This window comes from Typopeltis vanoorti, chromosome 2 (assembly GCF_054136105.1).
Source record: "Typopeltis vanoorti isolate ZY-2024b chromosome 2, IOZ_Tvanoo_1.0, whole genome shotgun sequence".
NCBI lineage: Eukaryota > Metazoa > Arthropoda > Arachnida > Uropygi > Thelyphonidae > Typopeltis > Typopeltis vanoorti.
Window position 1 is genome coordinate 22939552 of NC_143550.1, and position 27101 is coordinate 22966652.

Sequence of the window (27101 nt, forward strand, 5' to 3'; positions counted from 1 at the left end):
CCAGTGTAACAGTGGGGACAGTATAAGTGATTGCAGCGTGCAACACAAGACTAAAGTCCTAATTTGGTGCCATCTAGGTTGGGAAAAAAAAAAAAAAAAAAAAAAATCAAAGTTTTGAAATAGTAGTCCAAATGATAAAAATAAAAGTAATAAATATTAATTTGGTCTTAGGATGACTGTCTCCCAAATCTTTGGTAGATTTATACAGCCATACTTGTTAAGGTTTGGGGTATGTTTCAAGGCTTCTGTTGATTCCAGGAACAACCTCTCTGACTTGTAGAAGCTTCTGTGCATTACTTTTGTTTCTTTCCAATTGATCCTGTGTGTAGGGGTATCCAAAGCATGGTCTGCCAGACCTGACTTACCATAGCGAAAGTGTCGGATATATTTTTTGTGTTCACTGAGGCGGATGTCCACATTTCTTCCTGTCTGTCCGTAGTAGGCTTGATGGCAAGAACAGGGCACTTCATAGACACCAGGATGTGATAAAAGAGTGCCCTGAAGGTAGACACCAGGATGTGCTATGAAGTGCCCTGTTCTTGCCATCAAGCCTACTACGGACAGACAGGAAGAAATGTGGACATCCGCCTCAGTGAACACAAAAAATATATCCGACACTTTCGCTATGGTAAGTCAGGTCTGGCAGACCATGCTTTGGATACCCCTACACACAGGATCAATTGGAAAGAAACAAAAGTAATGCACAGAAGCTTCTACAAGTCAGAGAGGTTGTTCCTGGAATCAACAGAAGCCTTGAAACATACCCCAAACCTTAACAAGTATGGCTGTATAAATCTACCAAAGATTTGGGAGACAGTCATCCTAAGACCAAATTAATATTTATTACTTTTATTTTTATCATTTGGACTACTATTTCAAAACTTTGATTCCCCCCCCCCCAACCTAGATGGCACCATATTAGGACTTTAGTCTTGTGTTGCACGCTGCAATCACTTATACTGTCCCCACTGTTACACCGGATTGTGGTTGTCTTGCCTTTGTAACAAACTTTGTGTTGTGTGCTCTGAAGATGCTGGATATATTACCAGCGAAATATTAGCTTTTAAGTTAATAAATAGTTATTTTCTTAACCATCTGTGTTCTCTTTATACCGTGAAACCTATCATAACATATCCAATAGAGTTATGGCAAAAACTAAACAAAAGCCAATGGAGATGGAAAAGAGGTGAACTTGAAAAAGACAAAGTAAGAGAAACAAGCATTAGAGTGTCATTTGCAAAAAAAGAGGAAGGGAGGTACACGAAAGATGAGCTGACAGATAAGAGTAGAAGACGTCAGAAAGATCGGAAAGATCTGGACACAAAGAGAGAAGCACAAAACAGTCAGATGGTGATCCATGGTTGAGGCCCTATGCTTGCAATGGCGTGACGAGAAATAAGTAAGATTTTTTGCAGAATAATACTCACTACTATTTTTTTTTCTCCAAAACAAACCTCTTCAATTAAGTATAACTAGTTTATTGGATGACATGCAATTCATTCCCTACCAGAGTAATTTACTGCACCACCCAACTGTAGATTATTAGACATTTATTTGACAGTAAAAAATCTATTTACATTCATGATTATTCTTTTCCTCAGACGTGCCTGTCATATGTAAAGAGTTCCTATCTGATTAATGCAGATTAAAATATAATTACTGCCTGTCATATGTAAAGAGTTCCTATCTGATTAATGCAGATTAAAATATAATTACACACACACATTTAGAATTAAAAATAAGAATTTATCATAATAATCACTGAATTATCTAACTGGAAAGCAAAAAGTCTTTTCCTTTTTAACAAAGCAAATTAGAAGTATGAGATGAATTGTCATGCCCCACCACTTAGGTAAGCATTGAATAATACAATTTGTGTCTGGGAGAACATATAATATATTTGCCTGCCTGAATGGACAAATGAACAGTATCTCCACTATTTTAAGCTACAGGCTGTGGGTTTGAATCTCACTATAACATGAAAGTTTGTGAAAGACTCAGCAATAGATGATTCTCACTGCCCAATGTGAGACCACTGCCATCCAAGTTATTATTAGAAGCCTGAATTAGATAAACAGAGGTATTCTGTTATTTAGAGCAGGCTTTCTAAAATATCTAACCTTCAGCTCACATTCTAATATGATGTAGCTTTACACTGCACCTTTTGTGAATGACCTAACAAATAAATATATTTTTTAAAAAAATCAGGAGGAAAGATATACATTTAATGCAGTGTATTTTTAAGAGCCTCTATAGCTCTTTGGTTGAAAACACCTGGGTTCAAATCCCTTCTAAGATGAAAAAAAAATTTATAACAGTTTATCAACGAAGCAAGTTAGTCAAACGCACATGGCAAAGGCAGGTTTTTTATTCCACAAACCAGCAAGAACATACACAGCACCTCAATCCTAACAAATTAAAGCTATAGAAACCAAGACATTTGGCTGATCGTGGGCCATACCATAAAAGCCTTTAAGTACCAATAATGATGATGATAATGATCACAATGTTTTGCTAAATAAACATATTGAAATCTGAAATGTAATCTGAATAGAATTTATAAGGAATAATAAATCTGTTGTATACAATAGTGTTCAAAACAAAAGTTTTATAACTTATGGATCTGACAATTAAGAGAAATATAAAATGTTGATCAAAGGAGAGATACCAAGGATTATGAAATTTCTAAAGATTACTTTGGAGGAAAATTGTTAAGTAGCTGGTAATAAATGAAAACTTAATTAAACTATCAGAGCACCATGTACAACAATTGAGGGTACATATAAAAAAAAATGATAATCAATGAATCAGGACTATCAAATTTGGTATACTGATTCTTACTATTTAATCATGACTAAATTTACCTTTTCGTAACTATTTCTTATTGAGAAATGTTACTAATGCAAGCAAATGCTTTTCTCCCATGTATGACCTGTTGTTTCTCCCTTTTTATTTCAATTTTCTGGCTTCATTAATTATTTAGTCTTATTATATTTTTCTTATTATACCATATATCATTTACATCATAAATGATGCTATGTTTAGCATTTTTATCAAGATCTAGCTAACAGCATTTATATATATTACCAATATTACTTAAAATTACTTGTGCAACTTGCATTTTGGTCAACTATTTTTCCTAGGTCTAACATTATTTTCTGATATTTTCATCATCTGACTCAATAACAATATTCAAATATCACAGAAAAATAGAATTAAGCATATAAAAGGGTACAGAAGATGCATGTGTTGCACTAGTTATATTTCCATTTAGTAATACAGTAGTCCCCCCCTTATCCACGGGTGAAACGTTCAAACACATCCTGTGGATACCTGAAACTGCGGATAGTTCCCAACCCTATATATATATATATATATACACACACACACACACAATGTTTTTTCCTATACATACATACATACCTATGATAAAGTTTAATTTATAAATTAGGCATAGTAAGAGATTAACATACCGTAATAAAAGTCATCTGAATGTGAATGGAATCTTAGCAACCTCAGCATACTTTTATTGTTTTTTAATTTATTTTATGAAGTCGAGAACGTTCATCTTTTTTCACTTAAAAGGAAGCACTTTACGGCTTCTCTTGGGCATATCCAAATTACCAGCATCACTACTTTTGCGTTTTGGGGCCATTATTAAGTAAAATAAGGGTTACTTGAACAAATGCATCACGATACCATGACAGTCAATCTGATAACCGAGAACTACTCAGAATGGCATGCAATTTAAAACTTATGAATATTGTCTAGTACTAAATAAAGAGTTATACAGTTTCATTTTGGCAATGTAAAATAACATTGGCAAAGTGGATATCAGATCCAACATTATTTCAAAGGTGAATGTTTGTAGAAACTATGAAAGTTTCATAATGTTGGATCTAATATCCACTTTGCTGATGTAATTATAAATTATTTATGTCTGAAATTTCCATTTAATATTTTTGGACCGGGGTTGACAGTGGATAAAAGGGGGTCTGGTATTTAATTATATTTCCGTTCAACTGCTTTCTCTCCCCGAGATGGTAGTAGAGGTACATAGCAAAGGCATTCATATCAATGTTTTCTTGAACAATGCGGAACAAAGAAGGAAATAAATAATTTAATTAAATATTCACATCAATGTTTCAGTAGCTCAAGATATCATTATCTAGGCACTTGAAAGATACATAACAGCAAAATTGAAGTGCCCTTTGGGTCATTTCTGGTCCTTCAGAATATACATACTTGTATTCTATTAGATGTGCAAGTTGTGCTCCTCATGACAATCCTTTTGAAATTAGCTTTTTTAAAGATAAGAAAATCTATCTTTAAAAAACTTGAAATCATATCAAAACAATAAACATAACAGTAGTTAAGGTAAATAAAGGAAGCATCACTTACCATAATAATAAAATTAAGGAGATACTAATACAGAGATCAAATGATTTGAAATTTCCATTAAAAAATAATAATAATAAATAAATAAATAAATAAAAACTAGAGTTGTTTTAGATAATACAAATGGGAAAAATGAACTCAGAATAAAATTAAGATTTATACTCAAATCAGCAGAGATACCTAGTGCTGTATACTGTGGCTGCTATTACCAGACAATAGCTTTATGAAAAAACAGTTCTGACTTGTTTGTCAGAGCTGTTTGTTGCTATTACCAGTAATTTTCTGTCAGTGATCTGATATATTAAAAGCAGTCTTCAAAACTTCTATGTTTCAGTCTGTAATGACTATGCCCTTTGGTTGGAAAGTCCGATTCAAATGGCATATAGGATGTGAAGAACATTTATTAAGTATATGCAAGTAAAGATTAGTTGGCCTGTTGTGGGCCAAACCCTCCCACAACTATGTCTAACACAGTTGTGGGAGGGTTTTTCTTTGTGAATACCCAAAATAATGTACACCTAAACCTCTTTTTATGCAAATTATTTTTATGCGAATTGGGATATCAAAAATAATTTTTTTTACGCAATTTTTATTCACTTTTACGCAACCAACCTAAAGTCTAAGTTATGAAAAAATCCCTAATTCAAGAAAATTCTGAGAATTTTGTAGAATTGCAATTAAGAAAATAAATTTCAATTTAAATGAGATTTTCAATTAAGAAAATCTCATTGCAATTAAGAAAATAAATTCTTACGAATTTCATTTATTGGGAATTCCCCGAATTACATAACTGACTGCGCATAAAAAAAGCAGTTCTTAGCAGTTTTAATTTGGTGTTTGAGTAAACAACACAGTTATGGCATTTTTTGCATTTGCATTTTTTAAGTGAAATCAAAATAAAAATTACATTATAAAATTAATAATTTTCCCAAGAAATAATAAATGGTAAGCTATATATAATTTTCAAACTTTCATTTCATTAACCAAAGATTTTAATCCAGCCCTCACATGATGTTGCCAATAACCAAAAAAAAAATAATAAATAAAATAAAGGAAAGAAATTTCCTTGGATATAAAAATTCAAATTTTAGATAGTCTTCAAACTGGGGAAGATGCAATGGCTGTGTGGGTGTGTATTTTGGAGTCTGTGAATCAACTGGCAGATCTATAAAGAAAAATGAAGAGGCTATTAGAAAAGCGGTATGTTCTGATACAAAATCGAGTGCAAAATTATCATCATACACAAGAGATGTTGTTCTAGAAAAGGCCGTAAAAGCTTTAGTGATGTGGATAGAAGATAATGTACAAAAAAGAATGCCAATTGATGGAAATTCCATCAAGCAATCAGCATTGAGATTTTATGAACAGATTAAAAAATTGCAGTCAGATACTTCATCTCAATCGAGGAAAAAATATGAATTTCATGCAAGCAATGGTTGGCTGGCTAAGTTTATTAAAAGACATGCTCTTTATAATAAAAAATTAAAAACGGCTTCTGCTGATGAAGCAGCTGCTAAAGCATTTCCACAAAAACTTGCTAAAATAATTGAAGATGGAGGTTACACTCGTGAACAAGCTTGGAATATGGATGAAACCAGCCTTTTCTGAAAAAAAAATGTCAAACAGAACTTGCGTATCAAAAATGCAAAAAACTGTTGGTGGGTTCAAAGTAGCAAAGGATTGCATAACACTCCTATTTTGTTCGAATGCTTTAGGAGATCAGATGTTAAAACCACTGCTCATAAAACGATCATTACGACCACGGCCAATGAAAGGCGTAGATTTTCAAAAATTGCCAGTTCATTGGGTGGCCAACAAAAAAGCTTGGGTGACCATTGATATTTTCACTGAGTGGTTCCACAAACATTTTGTGCCTGAAGTTAGACACTATTTGAATGCCAAAGGTCTCGAATTTAAAGTGCTTTTGATTCTTGATAATGCACCCAGTGTGCATTATCAAGAATCAAATGTGCAATTTTTTTTTTTGCCGCCCAATACCACATCATTGCTACAACCTCTAGATCAGGGTATAATTGCGACTTTTAAAACATATTATGTCAGACGAACATTTCAGTACGTTTTGAACAAGTTAAATGATGAAACACTGTCAGTTATGGATGTGTGGAAAAAATTTTCAATTATGGATTGTATTGATCAGGTTCGATTATCGTTATCTGAATTGAGACCAGAAACTATGAATGCATGCTGGAAAGCTATTTGGCCTGTATGTGTTAAAGAGAATGCTCCTGTTCCCTTCAATCATACTGCAGAATTCCCCAATATAAAAAGTTTGGCATGCGAAATTGGCGGAGAAGGATTTGATGATCTTACGCCGGCAGATATCGAAGAATTGTTAATTGATAAACCTCTTAGTGAAGTCGAAATAGTGGAGATTGTTTCTGAGACTCCTGAAAGCAAAGAAGTTAATGAGAATGATCAAGATAATCCTACTTTTACTGCTGATATAATTAAAGAAGGTCTTAAACTGGCTAGTAATTTAGGCAATTATTTCGTCCAACGTGATCCAAATGAAAAACGTGCTGGGAAGTTTTCACATGAGCTTAAGTTGTTAATATCTTCATACAGAGAATTATATGGCGACTTATCTAAAGCTTCAACACAGCAATTAATAACTGAGTTCATGTCTAAAACTACTGAAACAACCAGTGGTACTTTTGTTCAAGACATGACAGGAAGAATTCCACAAGGCAGAAGTCGATGACGATAATACCATATCTAGCAGTTCTAGTGATATTAGAAAACGAAAGCTTTCACGTTTATTGTCAGAAACTGATAGCGAATAACATAATTTTTTTATAGAATCCTTAGCAAACAACTGAAATGAATATGTTTTTTTAAAGTTATTAAAATTCATTATATGTATGTGTGTTCTCCATGAAATGTAAATAAAAATCTTATGATCCTAACGAATTTAATGTTTGTTTGTTTTTTTCATTATTTTGCTTATATTTCAGGTCTGGAACCAATCTTCACTTTTTCTATGGAGTGAAGTTATTTTTACGCAAATTCTATTTACGCATAATTTTTAGGAACGTATCTATTGTGTAAAAAGAGGTTCAGGTGTACTGTCTTTCACCACACCGCACAAGACACACAAATAGACCAAAGAATACATGAATATAAAAAAATATTAGCAACTTCTGCTGACATGAATAACTAACATATGAGCATTAATTAGGTTTATCTGAAACCAAGTAATACAACTGTGATAGCTTGCTCAGTAAGCCAAATGTTAAGGGAAAAGTGACACCAACAATTCAGCATGCTGTAATTTTCAGTTTGGAATCACAGCATACTTACAATCTGTTAATACAAGAATTGAAAATTCAGATCAGTAATGCCTAGCAATTAAGATTACGCACACTAATAGTTTAAATGAAATTTTATCACAGAATTCAAATTCAAAATATATTTATCATCAAATAAATCATACATATTGCCACAATAAACCCACAGCATAACTCTGCAACAAACTGGCTTCCTCACCAGATAGTGGTGGGTAAAGGGTGTGGGGGGGGTGTCTTAAAAAGGTCCAGTTATGCTACTGAATAGCATTATTTTTGAGGGAAGTTGTTCCTAAAAATTAATCCAGCACACAGATATATTTCTTCCTAAAATCTATTACAGTAAATCTTACATTATGATGAAGTGGTGTGTCTATCTTAGTATATAAAATAACTTTATATTACAGATAAAATAAAAAAATAAAACATAAGTTTATAAATAAACTCCATGAAAAACACTCTTGGTAACAATTACGAAATATTAATATTTCAAGGATTTTCCAATATGAATGGACAGAAGAAAAGATATACTCACTCACCTCACTATGGACATCAGAATAACTTCCTTGAGCAGGATTATCTAGGATGTCTTCAGAAGGAAATGAATGGACTGTTACAGGCGTATGGTACAAGTGATCATTACAATCTTGAGTTCCGTAGGGCTCCTCTTCCTGTACGGAACTCTGAGGAAAACTTGACAAAACTTTGTGATTATCTGTTGATTCAGATTTGTTATTTTCAAGTTTGGAAATTATTCTAGATACACTGCTAGCAGAAAACACCATGGAGGCTGCCTTATTCTGATACCCATCATTTGAATGGCTGTCATCATCTGCTGATGAAGTGATTTTCAAATCCTCATTAAAAATTTCTTTATGTTCCATTTTGTTTTTTCCTGTGTCTTCAACCTCAACAACTTCAGCAGGAGAGTTTATTATATCTGAGTCATCAAATTTAGTTAGATCTACAATATCTTTAAATATATCATTCTGCAAAGTGTCACTATCTGAAACATTGTTATCTATAGAACATACAGGAATTTCACTTTGAGTTAATTTTTCTTTCATTTCCATCTGACACTCTACAGAGGCTTTACTTGAAATGGAAGTTTCTTCTTGATTCTGAAAAGTCAAAGATGTAACGGCTGGTGTGTCTGACTCAAGTTCAGCATAGACCATGTTTTCCACTTCACCACTGACAAAAAAATGCAAGTGCTTATTATTGTCAGAAATGTCTTCTTGAACTAAATCAACTGGACTTGAGGGGATTTCTTTAATTTCACTGATTTCACTATTATTCTCACATCCTACTGTACATTCTTGATTACATTTGTTGACCTGTGGCACCTCATTATGAGATGATTTTAATACTGAAGCAGCTGAATCTTCACCATCATTCTCTAACAATGAGTTATTAGCCACTGTTGCTGCTTCAGATGATTCTCTTAATTCTTCTGATGGAACTGATTGGTGATTAAACATTACAGGTAAAATTGGTCCTGATACAGTTGTGATGTTTGCTTCTTTACAATCAGTAAACTTTTCTTCATTATTTTTCACAGATAGTTCAGAAGAACTGAAACAAATCTGAAAACTTTCTGTTGTTTCAAAAGACTGATTAATCCTCAATGCCCTCTTCTTTCGAAACCAGAAGAGTGACAAAATTGCAATTACTGCTGGGATGGCACATACCAGAAGACTGCGGGATGTAACATGACCAGCCATGGGCCACGTTGATGAGATTCTTGATGTCACACCACCCCAGTTGCTCGTTGGAACAAGATAACCTTCTGGAAGAGAAATGACACTTATCAAAGATACAAACAAATATATATTTAAAATAACTAAACTTTCAACTTTTGTTCATCTAATATTAACTTAATGCGAGTTCAGTTAATATTATAAAACCCTTCATTTCTATTTTTCATTTACAAAGTATTACCAAAAATTGCCAGTTCAGGAAGGCTACACATAAATTTGACAATAAAGGTCTAGGAACAACATGGCTGCAGTCTCAAACCCTTCATATTACTCAAATCGAGTTATTTTATTTTTATTTTTTGGAGATTTTAGATGTGAAAGATGGCCCAAACTCGGGAGGAGGTACTGAAAAATCTCAAAAGGAAGAAACAGCAGTAGTAGAATTGTTACTATGTGGGAAATAAAATTATTTAAATAAAAAAACTACATTTTAATTTTCAGCCAGAACAGCAACTTATGAGTTGCTGTTCTGGTCACAAAATAAAAACGAAAACAACACTACACCAGTAACTAACTTCTACAATAACTACTATAAGCAGCTACTAACACATAATAAAATGGGCTACTGAGAGGGTTGGTAATACACATATACCTTCTCCTAACCAAACCAATCCCACCTTACTGGATGCAGCTTGTTTCAAAAAATGGAACTCCAAATGAGCATTGTTGCTAAAAGCACACTTTCAGTAACTAACCTCTACAATAACTACTATAAGTAGTTGCTAACACATAATGAAATGGGCTACTGAGGGGGTTGGTAATGCACATATACCTTCTCCTAAACAAACTAATCCCACCTTACTGGATACAGCTTGTTTCCAAAAATGGAATTCCAATGGGCATTGTTGCTAAAAGCACACCTTCCCTAGATGGAGAAAATGCCAATTAGACATCTAAGTAATAGATGACTTCTGTAAAAAGTTTCCAGTACTGAGACCATGTTTTTAGATATATAACAAGTTAATAAAATAAACAAATATAACCCTAGAAACTTTGTAAGTTGTCAGACTTGCAGTGTCAAGAGTACCAGCAAAAGCTATACATCAAAAGACTAAAGACAATTACACATATTAGATGTTATCAGAACCTCACAATTGGTACTTACAAACAAGTAACCAGAATGAAAAATATTAAATTAATTACTGTATATGCATTGGAACAATGCTAGTTGTTGCTGTCACATTCTGTGGCATCGTAAGTGTCATATCCTATGTCAGCAGCAGCTACATTATTAGTGAAAGCAGACCAAACTTGGTGCAGGAATAAGGCCTTGATATTTGTTACACTGTGTGGGGATGCAAAGCATTTCAGAGGCTTCCTTGAACTATCTTATATAACAATTATATCAATAAGGCATTTTTGTTTGTTGTCAAACTACTTGATGGCCTGTGGTAGTTGCATGGAATACAAATCTGATTTATGATGCCTTCTTTTTTCAACGAAACTGAGTCTCATGTTTCAGATATATGGATCTCCTCAGACCTTCCCATCTGTCCTGCATAGCAAATATCACAAGAGCAATGAATCTCATAAATGCCTTGCTTTTTGTGGAATGATGCAGCGGTTTTAACTGATGTAAAAATATGGATATTTTATACAATGATAGACAACCTACTTTAATGTTATAATCAATGAGTAATATTGTCACTTTTTTTGGAACATTATTGATGTATGGTTGTGCAATTGCATTCTTAAAATCTTGTTTAAGTAAAAGAGCTGGCGGAGGTGTACTAAGAATTTTGTTGATCATCTTGGGCTCATAACCATTGAGGGCAAGAGCATGCTTCAGGTAGCACAGTTCTTCATTCTTGTTAATTGATGTACTATAAATATTGCATGCTCCATCCCATAATGTTTTAATCATGCCTATCTTTTGTAATGGATAATGGTGTGAAACAGCATGTAAAAATCTTCAAGTTGCAGTAGGTATTCTGAAAAGGTCGATCTTTTATCTTTTTCATTTACTTCAAACAAGGATATCAAGGAACAATAATTTTTTGCGATTTTCAAATTCGAGAGTGAATTTTATGTTGGGATGCAAACTGTTAAGATAATCTTTATATTGAATTAAGTCATCCGTTGTTCCTGACCTAAAAGCAAAAATATCAATGTAACCAAGTTTTTGGTTTCTTATTGAAATACCGGTCATTTCAAAACTTTCCATAAAGAGGCTGATCAGGGCTAAAAATAGGGGAAAACTTATGGCAACTCCTTTTTGTTCCCAATATTTGTTCTGAAATATAAAGAATGTATTTTCTATAATGTTTGAATAGTCTGCTATATCGGGTGGGAAAAGCTTCTGAAGCAGATCCACTGTGTCATTCATAGCTCTCTTCTGCTTCTTATCATGGGTTTTAGGCCAAGTTGCCTATTTCAATCTCATTGCATTCTTTGTAAGTGCTAGGATGTCTGAAGGTTCTATATTTAAATCGTTTACCTTTTCAATAAAATGTAAGCTGTTCTTCACATATGATTTTGTCTTTCCTATATGTGGAGCTACTAGGTGTGATGGATACCTCGCAAAGTTTGAGGTCGTGGAAATTCTCCCATCTACAATTGGACATAACAGAATATCTTTTTTGTGGATTTTTGGTGCTCCATCTGTTAGTTCCAAATTCTTGGAGCTAACAGATGTTTTGATGTAAAAAAATTTTTAAATTCTTCTGGCCAATTAAGTAACTTTGAATAAGTCATTAGTTTTATTATTTGTATGACATGTGGGATCAGAGTCTAAGGCTACGCAGGTGTTCGAATCTTCTACTGTGGTGTTGAATTTAATTTAAAGATCATCGTAACAGCTTGCTTACAAACATAAAATTCACTCTTGAAGTGAATTTGATGTTTGCAAAAACTTACCATTCATTGATGAAGTAAATGAAGACAAAAGACTGACCTTTTCAGTATCCAGAAAACCTACTGCAACTGGAAGTTTTTTGCATGCCCTTCTCACCATCATCTACTACAAAAGATAAAACATTAGCAGATAGAGCATACAATATTTCTAATATGTCAATTAACAAAAATGAGGAACTGCACAACCTGAGACATACTCTCACACTTAATGGATATGATCCCAAAATGATAACAAAATTCTTAATACACCTCCGACAGCTCCTTACATTAACAAGATTTTAAGAATTCAATCACGCTAACTTACACATCAAGAATGTAAAGACAAAGTGGCAACAGTGCTAATGGATTACGAAGAATTAATATAGCTTTTTATCATTATATAAAATTTCCAGGTTCTTGAATCCACAGAAACTTCCGTATCATCCTATGAAAAAAACCCGAGTTTAAGATGCGTTTAAGATTCATTGCTCTTGTGATATTTGCTATGTAGACCAGAAAGAAAAGTGGGGAGAGATCTGCATGTCTGAACACATAAGACGTCAAAAGAAAACAGCATAAATCAGATTTGGCATCTAATACAACTAACACAGGCCATCAAGTAGTTTGGCAAGAAACAAAAATGCCATATACTAATCAGAACTATTTTACAAGAAAGCCTCTGAAATGCTACGAATTCCCAAACAATGTAAGAAAAATCAAGGCTTAATCGTACCGAAGTTTGATTTGGTTTCTTTAAAAATCAAACTATGCAGACTTAGGATATGACATGCGGCATGCTACAGAACATGACAGAAATACCTAGCGCTGTTCCAATGCATATAGGGTAATTAACATTTTTCTGGTTACTTGTATGTAACAGTTGTGAAATGCTGACTTCATCCATATGTATAATTAATTGTCTCTAGTCTTTTTTCTTTTTTTTTTTTGTGTATAACCTTAGGTAGTAACGCCGACAATGCAAATGTAACGACTTACAAAACTTGTAGGATTATTTACTAAAATAAAGAGCCTAAAGGCTTCATTTTGGCGATGCACAATTATATAAATCAAGTGGATATTAAATCCAGCATCAATTCAAAAAGCCAAATGTAAAAACTATGAAAGTCTCGTAAAGAAGTTAACCAGAGCGCTTACAGGAATACATTCACTGGCATTTAGGAGTTGATCAAGCATGAACCATATAGAAAACATAGCCACTGCCAAAAGCGTCTATATATTCACCTTTTATTGGTCCATTTTGATAAGGTTTTCACTTTAGTAAATACTTTACACACCAACTGAGAGTTCGCTTAAGAAAAACACATCTCTCTGACACTTCGAGTTCCTTAGAACTGAACAAGAGTTTTTGCTTTCTTAAGGTTTCTGCCTGGTCTCTGAAAAGAACCAACCAGTTCGAAAGATCTTCAGGTCAGTGAAACCTTATCAAAATGGACCAACAAAAGGCGAATATATAAATGCTTAGGCGGCACCTATGTCTTCTATATATTCAAGCCATTCAAAAAATACAAGTGATAAATCAGTGAACAAATAATTATTCACCTGCACTTACTTCAATTCTCTCAAAAAACTCACGGGGAAGGTTATCAAAATCCAACTTCTTCACCACCTGGAGGCCCAGCTAATCAGTGAAAAGAAATATGGATTTCACCATTTTCATCCACAGCTGATCTGTCATCATCATTATTTGACAAATCTACAAGGTTGGTAAAATGAAGAGTCGTATAAGCTTCAAGATCCTCCATAAAAAATGCCTTATGCTATTCACCATCAGGGCAACGATAACTCAACTTCAGTATAACCAAAACTGTCTTATTTCTCACAATAAAAATCTCACTTCACTTGCCTTTGCTGTTACCCAGATCTACATGATCATATTTGCCTTCTTGGGCTGACTTACACTTCTAGTATTCGTGGCACAAATACATCTCAGTGACAGCATCCTCAAACTAAAAAAACTTCGCATAGTTTTCCTCATGGTATTACTTCTCACATATAGAACTGTTAACATTAATAAATCTAGTTTAATCCTTTATCCAAGTGTGAGCAAACAAAGTTGGGGCCTGAAAGTATCTTCAGGACTGGGGTAAGGTGGTACAACACCGGGACAACTCGTTGCAAAGGTGGAACAAGCTACCAACAATCCTATCTCAGTATCTCCAATAATGCAAAACACATCTCCTTGCAGATATGTATAATGTTATGCATTAAGGGAAGGGCCACTATCCAGACTAGTTTCGACCTTAATTGAGGTCTCTTCAGTGGGAGCCAGGCCCGAGTGGAGATACCAGGCAGAAGCATTAGCAAGGTCATCTCTACCTACAGGAGTTGCCAAACGGTGTGCCACCTTTTTATTAAATTACTCTGGATTTAGAGAAAGATGTTGAAAGTTTATTTTTCACTTGGTTAGACTATAATAAATTTAGTTTAATCCTTTATCCAAGTGTGAGCAAACAAGTGAGCAAAAAAAAAGTGCGAGTAAGTAGAGATAACCTTGCTAATGCTTCTGCCTGGTATCTCCACTCGGGCCTGGCTCCCACTGAAGAGACCTCAATAAAGGTCGAAACTAGTCTGGGTAGTGGCCCTCCCCTTAATGCATAACATTATACATATCTGCAAGGAGATGCGTTTTGCATTATGGGAGATACAGAGATAGGAGTGTTGTGAGCTTGTTCCAAGTTTGCAACGAGTTGCCCAGTGTTATATCACCTTACCCCAGTCCTGAAAATACTTTCAGGCGCAAACTTTGTTTGCTCACACTTGGATAAAGGATTAAACTAAATTTATTATAGTCTAACCAAGTGAAAAATAAACTTTCAAGAACTGTTAACACCTATTCTATACTGAATTTTCAATCTTTCCAACTCAACTGGCACCTCTCCTATAGCATGGAAACAAACCTATATTAAAGGCCATTAAAAAAAAAAAACAGAAATGATAAGTCAGTGAACAAACAATTATTCAACTGTACTCACTTCAAATCTCTTAAAAAATAATGAGAAAGATTATTAACATACAACTTCTTCGCCTTGGAGGCTGACAGGATTAATATTGTGTTAACTTTGGAATACTGCTCACATAAACTAGTGCAACCAAAACTCCACTAAGAAGGCTTCATGCTAAGTAGAAGATAATCCAATTAACCCATGATCCCTCCATCATCTCTCTCACACACACTGTTTTGTCTTCTCTACAAACAATTTCCATGGATAATGTTAAGCTGCTGGATGCCAGCATTCCACAATCTTTCTTCTGAAACGGGAAGAACAAAATAACTTATTTTGTTTTAACCCAATAGCTTATTGGGTTAGGCTTGGTGTTGCACTGATTAGATCGTCGGCTTGTCGAGAGCTCCTGAAAAGATTAGTAGTATTTTGTGTTAACATCAGAAATTTTACTAGAATTTTAAGTAGTATTGTTTGCTTTTGTTTCTTGGTGTGTCTGTGCAATTTTTGCGTGTTTTCTGTTATTTTAATTATTAATTTTAAGATAAGATAGCGTATATATGGCACCGATAAAGAAAAAAATGGCAGCCAGGTCGGCATGTTTGTTTAAGAGTTTGATGTAAACGAATTTATGCAATGTGCTGTCTGTGAGACGTATGCCTTGCGAAGAGCGGTGGAAGTCTGGTTAGAAAGTGATAGTGGAGTTAATATGTGCAGAAGGTGTAAAGAGAATGAGGATTTCAAGCATGTTTCGTGTGGCGAGAGTGATATCGTTCACGATAGTCAGAATGTAGAAAATGGCGGTGTGCTAGAGAATTGCGTGGTAGTGCCAGATAGGTGTGAGAGCATCGTTGAAAGTGTAAATGAAGTAGAAATACAGAACGAATGGATGATTTGATTGATAATGAAAATGGTGAGATAAATGCGAGTAGTGAAATTGCCTGTTTGAACGGTGCAATACACAGAGCTAAAAGGCAACTGGAGTGTATGAAAAAATGTGTGCTGAACATACCGACAAATAACCGGCGAAAGTCTGTGACGGCAAATAATAGAATGTTCGTAAACGTCAATAAAATGAAGAAGCGAGTGCTGTATGGGGATTCGCTATTAAGAGGTGTAATAGTTGAAAGTTTAACGAAGTCGTACCAGCCGGGTGCGAACATAAAGGACATCGGCGAATCTATTCGACTGCAAAAACAGAGGGTGAAAGAGATGATAATCATGGCAGGAACAAATGATTTGAAAGAGGACAAAATGGAAATGATAGAGGATGTGAGGGAATTATTTGAGGTAGCAAAAGAGAAGAGTGAGAGAGTTAGGATGGTGAGTATCTTACCGCAGTATGACAGCGAAGTGTTTAGAAGGAGGGCCATAATTGCCAATGACTTTATGCGTGGGTTATGCATGGAGAGTGGTGTGGAATTTGTGGATGTGTGGAATGAGTTCGATGGGCGAAAGGACTTATATAAGATGGATGGGTTACATTTGAATGGAGTTGATGTATGGAGACTTGAAAAAGTGTTGATGAATGATGTGGAAGTGGATGTACAGACTCAGGGAAACTAGATTTATTAAGGGGGGGGGGGGGGTAGATATGCAGACTTTAGGGAGGCAGTTGAGTGTATGAATGAGTATATTATGCCCGAGCGAGTACGAAGGACAACAAATCAGAATGGGATAGTTAGTACAAGGCATCAAAGTAGGGATAGGACAAATGGGCTTCTGCAATTCATGTACACTAATACCAGGAGTATTACGAACAAGAAGGAAGAGTTTTTGGCCATGGTTGGCACTTCCAGGCCACAGGTTGTTGGTATTAGTGAAACATGGCTGACAGAAGATGATAACGCTAGTGGGATTGAATGCGATGGGTATAGCGTGTTCAGGAGTGACAGGGTGAATAAAAAGGGGGGAGGAGTGTTATTGATGATAGCTGATGAGCTGCAGCCAAGGAGTATAGAAGTTGAATTGCAGGATAGAGAAAAGAGCACATTTGAGGCTGTTTGGTGTGAGATAGAATCTAGCAGAACAAAATATACAATTGGGTGCTGCTATAGACCAGGTGATGGAATAGATGGTGGAGATAGTATGCATAGGCAAATAGAAGAAATGAGTGGAAGGAGGGTAATTATTATGGGCGATTTCAATTATGGTAACATTGACTGGAAAGAGGAGAGGGCACATGGGAGGAAGGAATTGGGTTTTATGCGGTTATTAAGGGACAACTATCTATGGCAACATGTAGTGGAAAATACCAGGGGGCAGAGAGTGTTGGACCTTGTAATTGCAACTGAGAATGTGGGTGTAACGAACATGACCATGTTGCCACCAATTGGTGAGAGTGACCATAAGGTCATGACTTGGGAGGTGGCTAAAGGAGTGGAATTTAAAATTAAGACAGGGTACATGTGGAATTACCGGGCTGGTAAGTATGACAAGCTTAGGTGTGTGCTTGGCTCAGTGCCATGGCATGTAAAACTGCAAGGGCTGGATGTTGATAGTGCCTGGGAGGTGGTTAAGAACTGTTTGCAGGAGGCAATGGTTGACTGTATACCAAGAGTCCGAATAATAAATCAAGTAGGGGTTAAATGGATGAATAACACTATTAAGCTTGAGCTGCAAAAAAAGAAACAATTGTGGAGGGAATTTAAGGAGAAAGGTGCCCATCAGGCACAGGAACAGTATAAAGCTCAGGCCAGGATGGTAACAAGGGTGGTAAGAAAAGCAAAAGCAGATTACGAAAGAAAATTGGCCATGCAGGCCAAAGAGAATCCCAAACAGTTTTTTCAATATGTTGCAAGTAAAAGGAAAAATGCTCATGGTAGAATGATCTTAAAAAATGCTGAAGGTAGGGAGGTAACCGAATCAGTCGATATTGTGGAATTACTGAGCGAGCACTTTGCAAGAGTATATCATCCAGGTGGTGACTTTGCAGGAATGGAAGAACCAACAGCTTATACTGGAATTGTGATGAATGAAGTAGAGGTTACTAGTCTATTATAGAACCTCAATGTCAATACATCTGTGGGATTGGATGGTATACCAGCTCATGTCGTACGTGAAGCGGCTAAAGAATTGTCAGTACCCTTAACCATTTTGTTTAATTTGAGCCTCGGGTCTGGGTCAGTCCCAAGGGGGTGGAAAGAGGGGAAAATAGTTCCGCTGCACAAAGGTGGTTCCAAGGCTGCTGTTGAAAATTACCGGCCAATCAGCATAACAGGAATTATTATCAAGGTCTTAGAGAAAATAGTCAAGAGGAAAATACAAGATTGGATAGAAGAAAATGGAATACTGTATCGGGGACAGCATGATTTTGTGAAGGGTAGGTCATGCCTCAGTAACTTGCTCACGTATTATAACACAGTGACGGATGAACTGGATAAAGGTAATGGGTTTACAGTGATTCTACTGGACCTTGCTAAGGCCTTTGACAGGATACCACGTGGAATTCTAATCAGTAAATTGCAGCATATGGGGATGGACATAGGGTTGGTGAGATGGATAGGAAGGTGGTTGACGGAGAGATATCAGAGAGTGGTTTACTCAGGAGTAGAGTCCACAAGACAGCCTGTGACTAGTGGTGTGCCACAAGGATCTGTTCTTGGACCACGGCTGTTTAATTTGTTCATTAATGATATAGGAAAGGATCTTAGAGGAACAGTTCATTTGTTTGCGGATGATGCGAAGTTGGGTAGGGCAATAGTGAATGCAGATGACGTCAAAATTTTGCAGGATGATTTGGATAGATTGGAGGTCTGGGCTAAGGAGAATGGATGTCAATTTAATGTGACAAAACGTAAGGTTATGTATTTTGGGGTGAAAAGATTGGCGGCAGTTTACTGCATTGGTGGAACTGTGCTCCAGGAAATTGATGAGGCACGAGATTTAGGAGTGTTGGTGGATAAGGAATTGAAATTTAGGGGACACATTGCAAAAGTGGCCAAATCAGCTCATCAAATCACTTGGTTGCTGAAGAATATGCTGACAAGCAGAGACAAGCAGGTTATTGTTCCTCTGTATCGAGCCGTGATAAGACCCCATCTCGACTACTGTGCCCAGATTTGGTCACCTAGGTTTCTTCTTGATGGGGAGGAGGTGGAGAGGATCCAGAGGCGAGTGACCAAGATGATAGCAGGTCTGTGGAATGAACCTTATGAGAACAGGTTGAGGATTTGTGGGTTGCAAAAATTGGTTGATAGGCAGAGGAGGGGAGATATGATTGAGACATTCAAATTACTGAAGGGTTTCTATAAAATTAATTCAGAAGATATTTTTGAGAACAGGGCTGGTTGTGGGAGGACTAGGGGACATCCATGGAAACTGGGCAAAAGTGTGGTTAGTAAAGATGTTAGAGCTGGGTTCTTTACTTTTAGAGTAGTGAATGAGTGGAATGCGCTCCCTGAGTCTGTGGTGGATGCTGTGACAGTGAATGAGTTTAAGGCGAAGTATGATAGATACTGTATGAATGTCGAATAGTTGTGAACCACTACAGGGACAGGTTAATGGCGCTGGAGATCGCTGGAATAAATGTATTAGTCTTAAGAGAGATTATGTTGAAAAATGAAAATAATTTTTCAATTATAAATTTGTTTTTTCATTGTTATGCCAAGAACTTTTCAGCCCACCCTTGTACAAGTAACCCAGTCATGAAGTGGCTTCACACACAAACTTTATTTGCTTGCACTTGAATAAAGAATGAAACCAAGAACATAATTTCTTGGCATCTTTAATTTATAGTATAAGCAAGCTAAAGAACTTTCAACATCTATATCTAATCCAGAGTATTTTAGTAATAAGGTGCGACACCTTTTGGCTACTTGTATATGGAAATATGACTTCTGCATCATTTCAACCATGATATCACTTCTGGGTCTGTTTCCCACCGATGAGGCTTCAATAAAAGGCTGAGACATGACTGGGTAGTAGCCCTTCCCTTAATGCATATCATTATACATGTCTATAATATGCGTTGCATTATGGGATACTAAGACAACTGATGTGAAGTCATTAACCTCTATATACAAGTAACCCAGTCGTGAAGTGACTTCTCATGCAAACTGTTAGCTTCCACTTGGCTAAAAAAGAAAAGAAAGAAACCAAGAATACAATTTCTTAAGATATTTAATTTGTGTTGTATTACTGTATTGTATATTGAATTGTATGCACATTCATGTTCATGCATATGTAAATACTATGGTTAAATATTTAGCTATTTAAAAATAATGTATATTTATTAACAAATTAATGTACTGTGCATTTTGTACTGTAGAGAAAAAATAATAATGTTTTATTGTACATATGTAATAAATACTCTGTATGATAATGAATCTTGTCACTGAGAGAGAAAAAAAAATCATTATTATTATATATAAGGTGTGACAATTTAATTCTCGGAATGGCAGTGTTAGTGTTGCCCATTTGGTGATTTGGTTGGAGTCACATGAGTAATCATTTTTGTACATGTTTTAACTAATGCATGAGTAAACATCAAGCCGATAGACCATTTGGTAGTTGGCCATTGCAAAAACAGAGATCTACGTGTAATCTTTGGGGTAAAAACGTGTGATCGAAATTTGGAGCAACGTGTTAGCATCAAATTTTGTGTGAAAATCGGCAAAACTGCTACTGAAATGTTGGAGCTGTCGAAAGTGACATATGGTGCAGATGCTCTGAAATAGTCATGCATCTTTGAGTGGCATAAGAGATTCAAAGGTGGGTGAGAAGATGTGAACGACAACCCCAGAAGTGAGCAGCCAAAAACAACAATGGATGCAAATGTGAACACAAAGTGCGAGATTTAGTACGGTCTGACAGACAATTACGTGTGCAATTAATGGCTGATGAATTGCAAATGAATCGAGAAACAGTCAGGGTAATTTTAACTAAAGAATTGGATATGCAAAAGATTTCTGCAAAGTTTGTGCCTTGATCTTGACGGATGAACAGAAGCAGCGGCAGCTTCCAGTTGCGACTGATCTTTCTGCAAACAAGCACATATTTCCAGTAATTATAGGTGACAAAACCTGGTGCTTCCAGTACAATCCCAAAACAAGACACCAGAGCATAGAGCTGAAATCTCATTCGCCATGTCCGAAAAAGGCATGCATGTCACATTCACAGTTCAAGACCATACTGGTGTATTTCTTTGATCACAAGGGCATAGTCCACTATGAATTCGTTGAACAGGGCCAAACAGTCAACCACAATGCTATTTAGAGGTGGTAAAAAGATTATGAGATTCTGTAATGCAGAATGTCTTAATCTTTTAAGGCCTGACAAGTGGATGATCCATCTCAACAATGCACCAAGCCATAGTGCGCTCATCGTGAGAGTTTCTGGCCAAAAAATCGATTACCAAATGTGGTTATCCTGCTTATTCACACGACTTAGCTCCCTGTGATTTCTGGCTGTTTCCAAAATCAAAGACTGTGCTAAAAGGTCGAAGGACGATCTTCTGACATTGCTAATATCCAGCATAATGTGATAAAGGAACTCAAGATTATTCTAGAAAAAGAGTTCAGGCCTGTTTACAAAAATGGGAACACTGTCTAAACCAGTATATAAATAAACACAAGGGGACTACTTCGAAGGCAACATTAGCCACTAATGTTTGGTTCCAAACATAGGTCTTTTACAGGTGCATTATGGGAATTAAATTGTCACATCTTGTATAGAGTGAGGCACCTCCATTGAGTCATTCATTCTTGTGGGAGGTCTATTTAAAAAAAAAAAAAAGTATGACAGTTAATGGTAATTACTTTCAAAACTTTGGGACAATCATATCAGAGTGGTCAAGATTCAGACAATGTCAAAGTTTCAGAAGCTTCAAGAAACAGGCAATCAAATTTAAATCTAATGGGGCAAAGAATCTTGATTCCAAAGAGCTCTATGTCTAGCTTCAATGACATAACAAACAGAGCCAGACTTTTCAGTTTCTAAGAATCTGACAAACAATCCTGATGTTCTAAGATTCCCAACACAGCAAATTGGTGTGTCTATCCAAAATAACAAAGTCAACATGAAAAGATGGTATTGATAGATACCAGGGGTCAGAAGTGGTAATTTATCTTTGGTAGATGGTAGAAAAGAAGACAGTTTCCAATTTGGTTTAAAATGGTGTATAGATTACCCTTGTGAAGAACTTGTGCTACTTGTTCTTATGTCCCTTTAAAGTGGGGGTATGGAAATTCTTTTTACATCAGATTGCAGTATGATTTAAGGATGATATTCGTCAGTGATTTTCTGGATGTTGATTTCTTTATCCATTCTAACAATCTAATTTCCCTGAGAACAGTGTTAACTTATTTAAATTTATCATCAAAACAGGCTTATTTTATGTGGCAGTAAAAGTTTATACAAGCAGATTGAAGGAAAAACCATGGACAGTCCTATTTCACTAGCTTTGGCTGATTAATTTATGAAACATATGGAAAGTAAACTCTTCAGAAACATTTTCCCTTCAATCACACATTTACCTTTGACTCACAGATGACATAATTGCAGCTTGTTCTTAGTCAAGCACAGAATTACTGCAATTTCTAGATAAAATAAATTGCATGTTCCATATCAAGTTCACTATTGAACATGAATTCAACAACTATCTTCCCTTTTTTAGGAAGACAGTTATTGGAACAATCCATACTTCAAATAATACTGAATTTTGTGTTTACAGAAAATATTCTCACACTGGCAGATACATCGATCCTTGATCACTCCTGTCCATCACAAAACAAAGGAGTGATCAAGATTCTTATACAGAGGATACAAGACATCACCAAGAAAATTATCAATAAATATCATTCCCACAAAGACCTAATCTTTTTTTTTTTAATGTTGCTCATGCCCACGAAAGATAATTTGCAAACCAACAGTAAATTTTGTAGAGTAGATGGGCTGAGGATTTTTTTCTATCAATTATATATATATTTTTTTATGTGTTTAATTTATTTCTTTCAGTTCTAGAGACCAAACATGGAACTTTAAGTGATTTAGTAAAACTGTTGTGCAACAGCTCTAGTATCTCTTTCTTCCTTCTTCCAGTGTGGTGGAAGCACAGTGCACTATGTTACACACACACGGTTAATAGATAAGTGAAGTGAGCACTCATTATTTGAACAACCACATCTATTTCTAACAAACTGTCTGCATTCAGTAAAGTTATTCTTCCATATTCATTCTTTCTTTTATTTACAGCATAATAAGAAAAAATTTAGGTTGCTTTTAGCCTGCACAGCCAATTTCTTTTCATAGTTCAACTTAGATTCCTCTACAATACCTTTAACTTTTCTGGCCTGTACTTAATACATTTTATAACTCTTCCCACTCTTATTCTCATTATATTCCCTTCTATGTCTTGTGTAGAGGCTTAAGTGCTGTGAGGACATTATGTTGAAGGTTTAATGGATTTTTTACAACACTCAAAAAGAATTAAAATAGAATTTAATACTTCCTATATTTCGTCCTAGTCACTAGGACATCTACGGGGATTACAAAAACATTACATTAATTGTTGTTACATTAATTGTTTTTGTAATCCCCATAGATGTCCTAGTGACTAGGACGAAATATAGGAAGTATTAAATTCTATTTTAATTCTTTTTGAGTTTTGTAAAAAAATCCATTAAACCTCCAACATAAAATCCCTTCTATGTCATCTTCTTATTGATCTCTTGCATAATAAGAGTGCACATCTATTTCACTCTCATCCTATTTGTTCTCTACATCTTTTCAAAGCTTTCCATGCACTACTAACATCCTTTCATTCAATAACTGACACCATAGGACCGAAGATAGTATTCCCAAGTTTGTCACAATTTCCAGCTTTAAGATTGGAACATGGAACCTGCCCTCACTGGAACATCCATATTGTTGGCTATTTCCTTGGTCAATATAGCATAATTACTGTCACCAACTGGTGGCAAAACAGGTCCCTTGTTAACTCAGACATCTTCTGATGCTATAATCAATTTTAACACATTGCTTCTTTCACATGCAAGTACACACACACACACACACACACACACACACACACACACACACACACACACACACACACACACACACACAGAGAGAGAGAGAGAAAGAGAGAGAATTCAATATTTTAAATCATTCTATTTATCCTTCTACAGGATAAGTGATATTCTTCACAGAATTTAGATTAGTAAAAATTTTCTTACTAGCCTGTATGTCTAACCTTTAAATTCTTATTAATTACGAAGGGTAACTATATGAGTGTGACCATTCTAGAAGTTACATGACGTGAACCTTTTGGAAATGTTCGCTCTCTCTCTCTCAAATTCATTTCTGAAGGATTACAAAGAATGAACATAGCACAATACTGAAAAGTAGACTGCACACCTTCTGCAGCAGGTCTATTGTGAAGATGTGGATGGCTGGGCTTCTTGTTTCTGTTCCACTCCAGTATATTTTTCATTAGATAGTAATTTCCTTAAAAACTGTTTGTTGGATTTTATATGGTCATAAAAATAACTACAAGAATACTTGGTCCATGTTTAAAAGTTACTTTATTGTTGACACCTGAAATAGACTTCTTTCTAGTGACCAAATGTTCCTCATAGTTGAGAAAATCCTTTCTATTGGAGTTGATATATACCTGGTAAACACATAGCAAATTCTACTAACTTGAATATATTTCTGAAGGTGATGCCAGTATTCTTGAAGATCTCAAATAAAGACAAACATTTATCTTGAATGCTTAATGGGACTTAAAAATGTTTGATTTCCATTCTTATTTTGGTTGTTGTAGAAACTTTGTTTAGCATTGACCTTTCATCAAATAATTCATCTGTGTTTACTGAATTATGTACTATCAATCATGTTGACAAAATTTGCACTCTGGTTCAGCCAAATTCACATCAGAAGCTTTTCTTTATTTCACATCAAAAGCATTTATTTACCAATGCTAGAAGTAGTCAAAATACGGGGAATGAAATTGTTGCTTTGCTTGAATTTATTTGCCCCAAAATTGTTGGTATAAGCAAGACATGGTTGGATGACATTGACATCTTGACAGGAATAGAGATGAACAGATACGATATTTTTCATGAAGACACAGGGAAGAAAGGAAGGAGTACTGTTGATGGCAGCAGATGAGTTGTACCAATCAAGGTGGATTTGCAAGGTGCAAATAGTGCCACAATTTTGAGGCAGTATGGTGTAAAGTGGAGGTAAACAGGATGAAATATTTAGTTGGGTATTGCTATAGACCTGGTAATGTGGAGGGTAACGAGAAGGAAATGTATAGGCAAATTGGCCTAGCTAGCAAGAAATGAGTGATCATTATGGGCGACTTTAATTATGGTAATACAGACTGGAATCAAGAGACTGCACCTGGGGGCAAAGAAAATAAATTTCTAGAGTTTTTGAAAGACAATTACCTTAGGCAGTATGTAATGGAGGGTACATAAAAATCAAGAGCATTGGATTTGATCATCTCATCAGATGATGATATAAATGGGGTGTCAAATCCTCCACCAGTTGGTAGGAGTGACCACGAGGTGATCACTTGCAAGGTGACCAGTCAATCGAGGACGTCTGTAAGAAATTGATATATGTGGAATTATAAGGCTGGTAATTATGAAAAGCTCAGGAAATAGCTTGCAGTAATAAATTGGAAAGAATATCAATGCTGCTTGGGGCCTTCTCAAGAACTATTTGTGGAGGCAATTTCAGATTGTATTCCGAAGGTTAAGAGGATTAATAGAGCAGGTGTGAAATGGAAAGGTATACATTCTGGAAGAACCACAAGATGAGTAGTTATAACAACTAGTTGCATGAGAAGTACAAAGAGAAGGTGACTCACTTGATAAGGTTAGCAAAAGTGCAGTATGAGCAGCAGTTAGGTAAAGTGGCCAAAAAAAAAAAAAAAAATCCTAAGGAGTTTTTTTGATAGGTGGCCAGTAGAAGAAAGAATGATTATAGTAGGATGAGATTGATAGATGAAAAGGGAGGAACGATAACTGCTTCAGAGAATATAGTCAAGATATTTAATGAGAAATTTATAAAGGTATTTCATTCTTATGAATGTGACATCATGCAGAACTTGAAAGCAGTGGGAAAGAAAGAGGAGGAGGAGAAACTGTTAATAAGTGAACAGGAGGTATATGAGGAATTGAATAGACTTTATGTAAATAAAGCTGTGAAACTTGATGCTATTTCACCACGTTTTAAGGGAATGTTCCAGAGAGTTAACAACATGAGTCTTTCACTGGATCAAGTTCCAACAGAGTGGAAAGAGGGTAAAATTGTTCCAATTCATAAGGGAGGTCATAAGAGTAGGGCTTTGAATTATAGACCAGCCTGGGTGTCTGGAGTTGTGGTTAAGGTGTTAGAGAAGTTAGTCAGGACCAAGATTCAGAATTGGGTTGACAACAGAAAAATACTCTTTGGCGGCCAACATGGATTTACTAAAGGAAGATCGTGCTTTAGCAATCTGCTTACTTTTTATAATAAAGTGACAAATACATTGGATAAGGGTGTTGCATATACGAGGGTATATTTAGATTTTGCAAAGACGTTTGATAAATTGCCATATGACAAGCTGGTAATTAAACTGGAACACGTGGGACTGAACAGTAGATTAGTTCAGTCTACTTACTAGTCATATACAGAGATGGGATGTAGAGTACAATCAGTGGAAATATCTTGGAAGAGGTATAGGAGAGAGAGATCTGGGAGTAATTGTAGACAAGGAGCTAAAATTTCTGGTACATGTTACTAAAATCGTGAGAACAACACAGCATATAATAGGAATGATGTAGAGGGCACTGACTTGTAGAAGTAGGGATGTTATAGTTCCCTTGTATAAGACTTTGATCACACTA

The 27101-nt window shown here is 35.6% G+C and overlaps 1 protein-coding gene across 3 annotated transcripts in view; it reads right to left on the minus strand.

Moving 5' to 3' along the window:
• LOC150108872 (uncharacterized) overlaps positions 1–27101 on the minus strand; it is a 222416-nt gene that overhangs the window by 153263 nt on the left and 42052 nt on the right. For 2 of the 3 annotated variants that reach the window (XM_090403956.1, XM_090403974.1), the window contains one exon: positions 8243–9492. In XM_090403956.1, coding sequence (XP_090260082.1) covers positions 8243–9427 — 1185 coding nt within the window. In that variant the 5' untranslated portion in view covers positions 9428–9492. Of the gene's footprint in view, positions 1–8242; positions 9493–12356; positions 12423–27101 lie in introns of all 3 variants that reach the window. The other variant, XM_090403964.1, reaches the window with a different exon arrangement.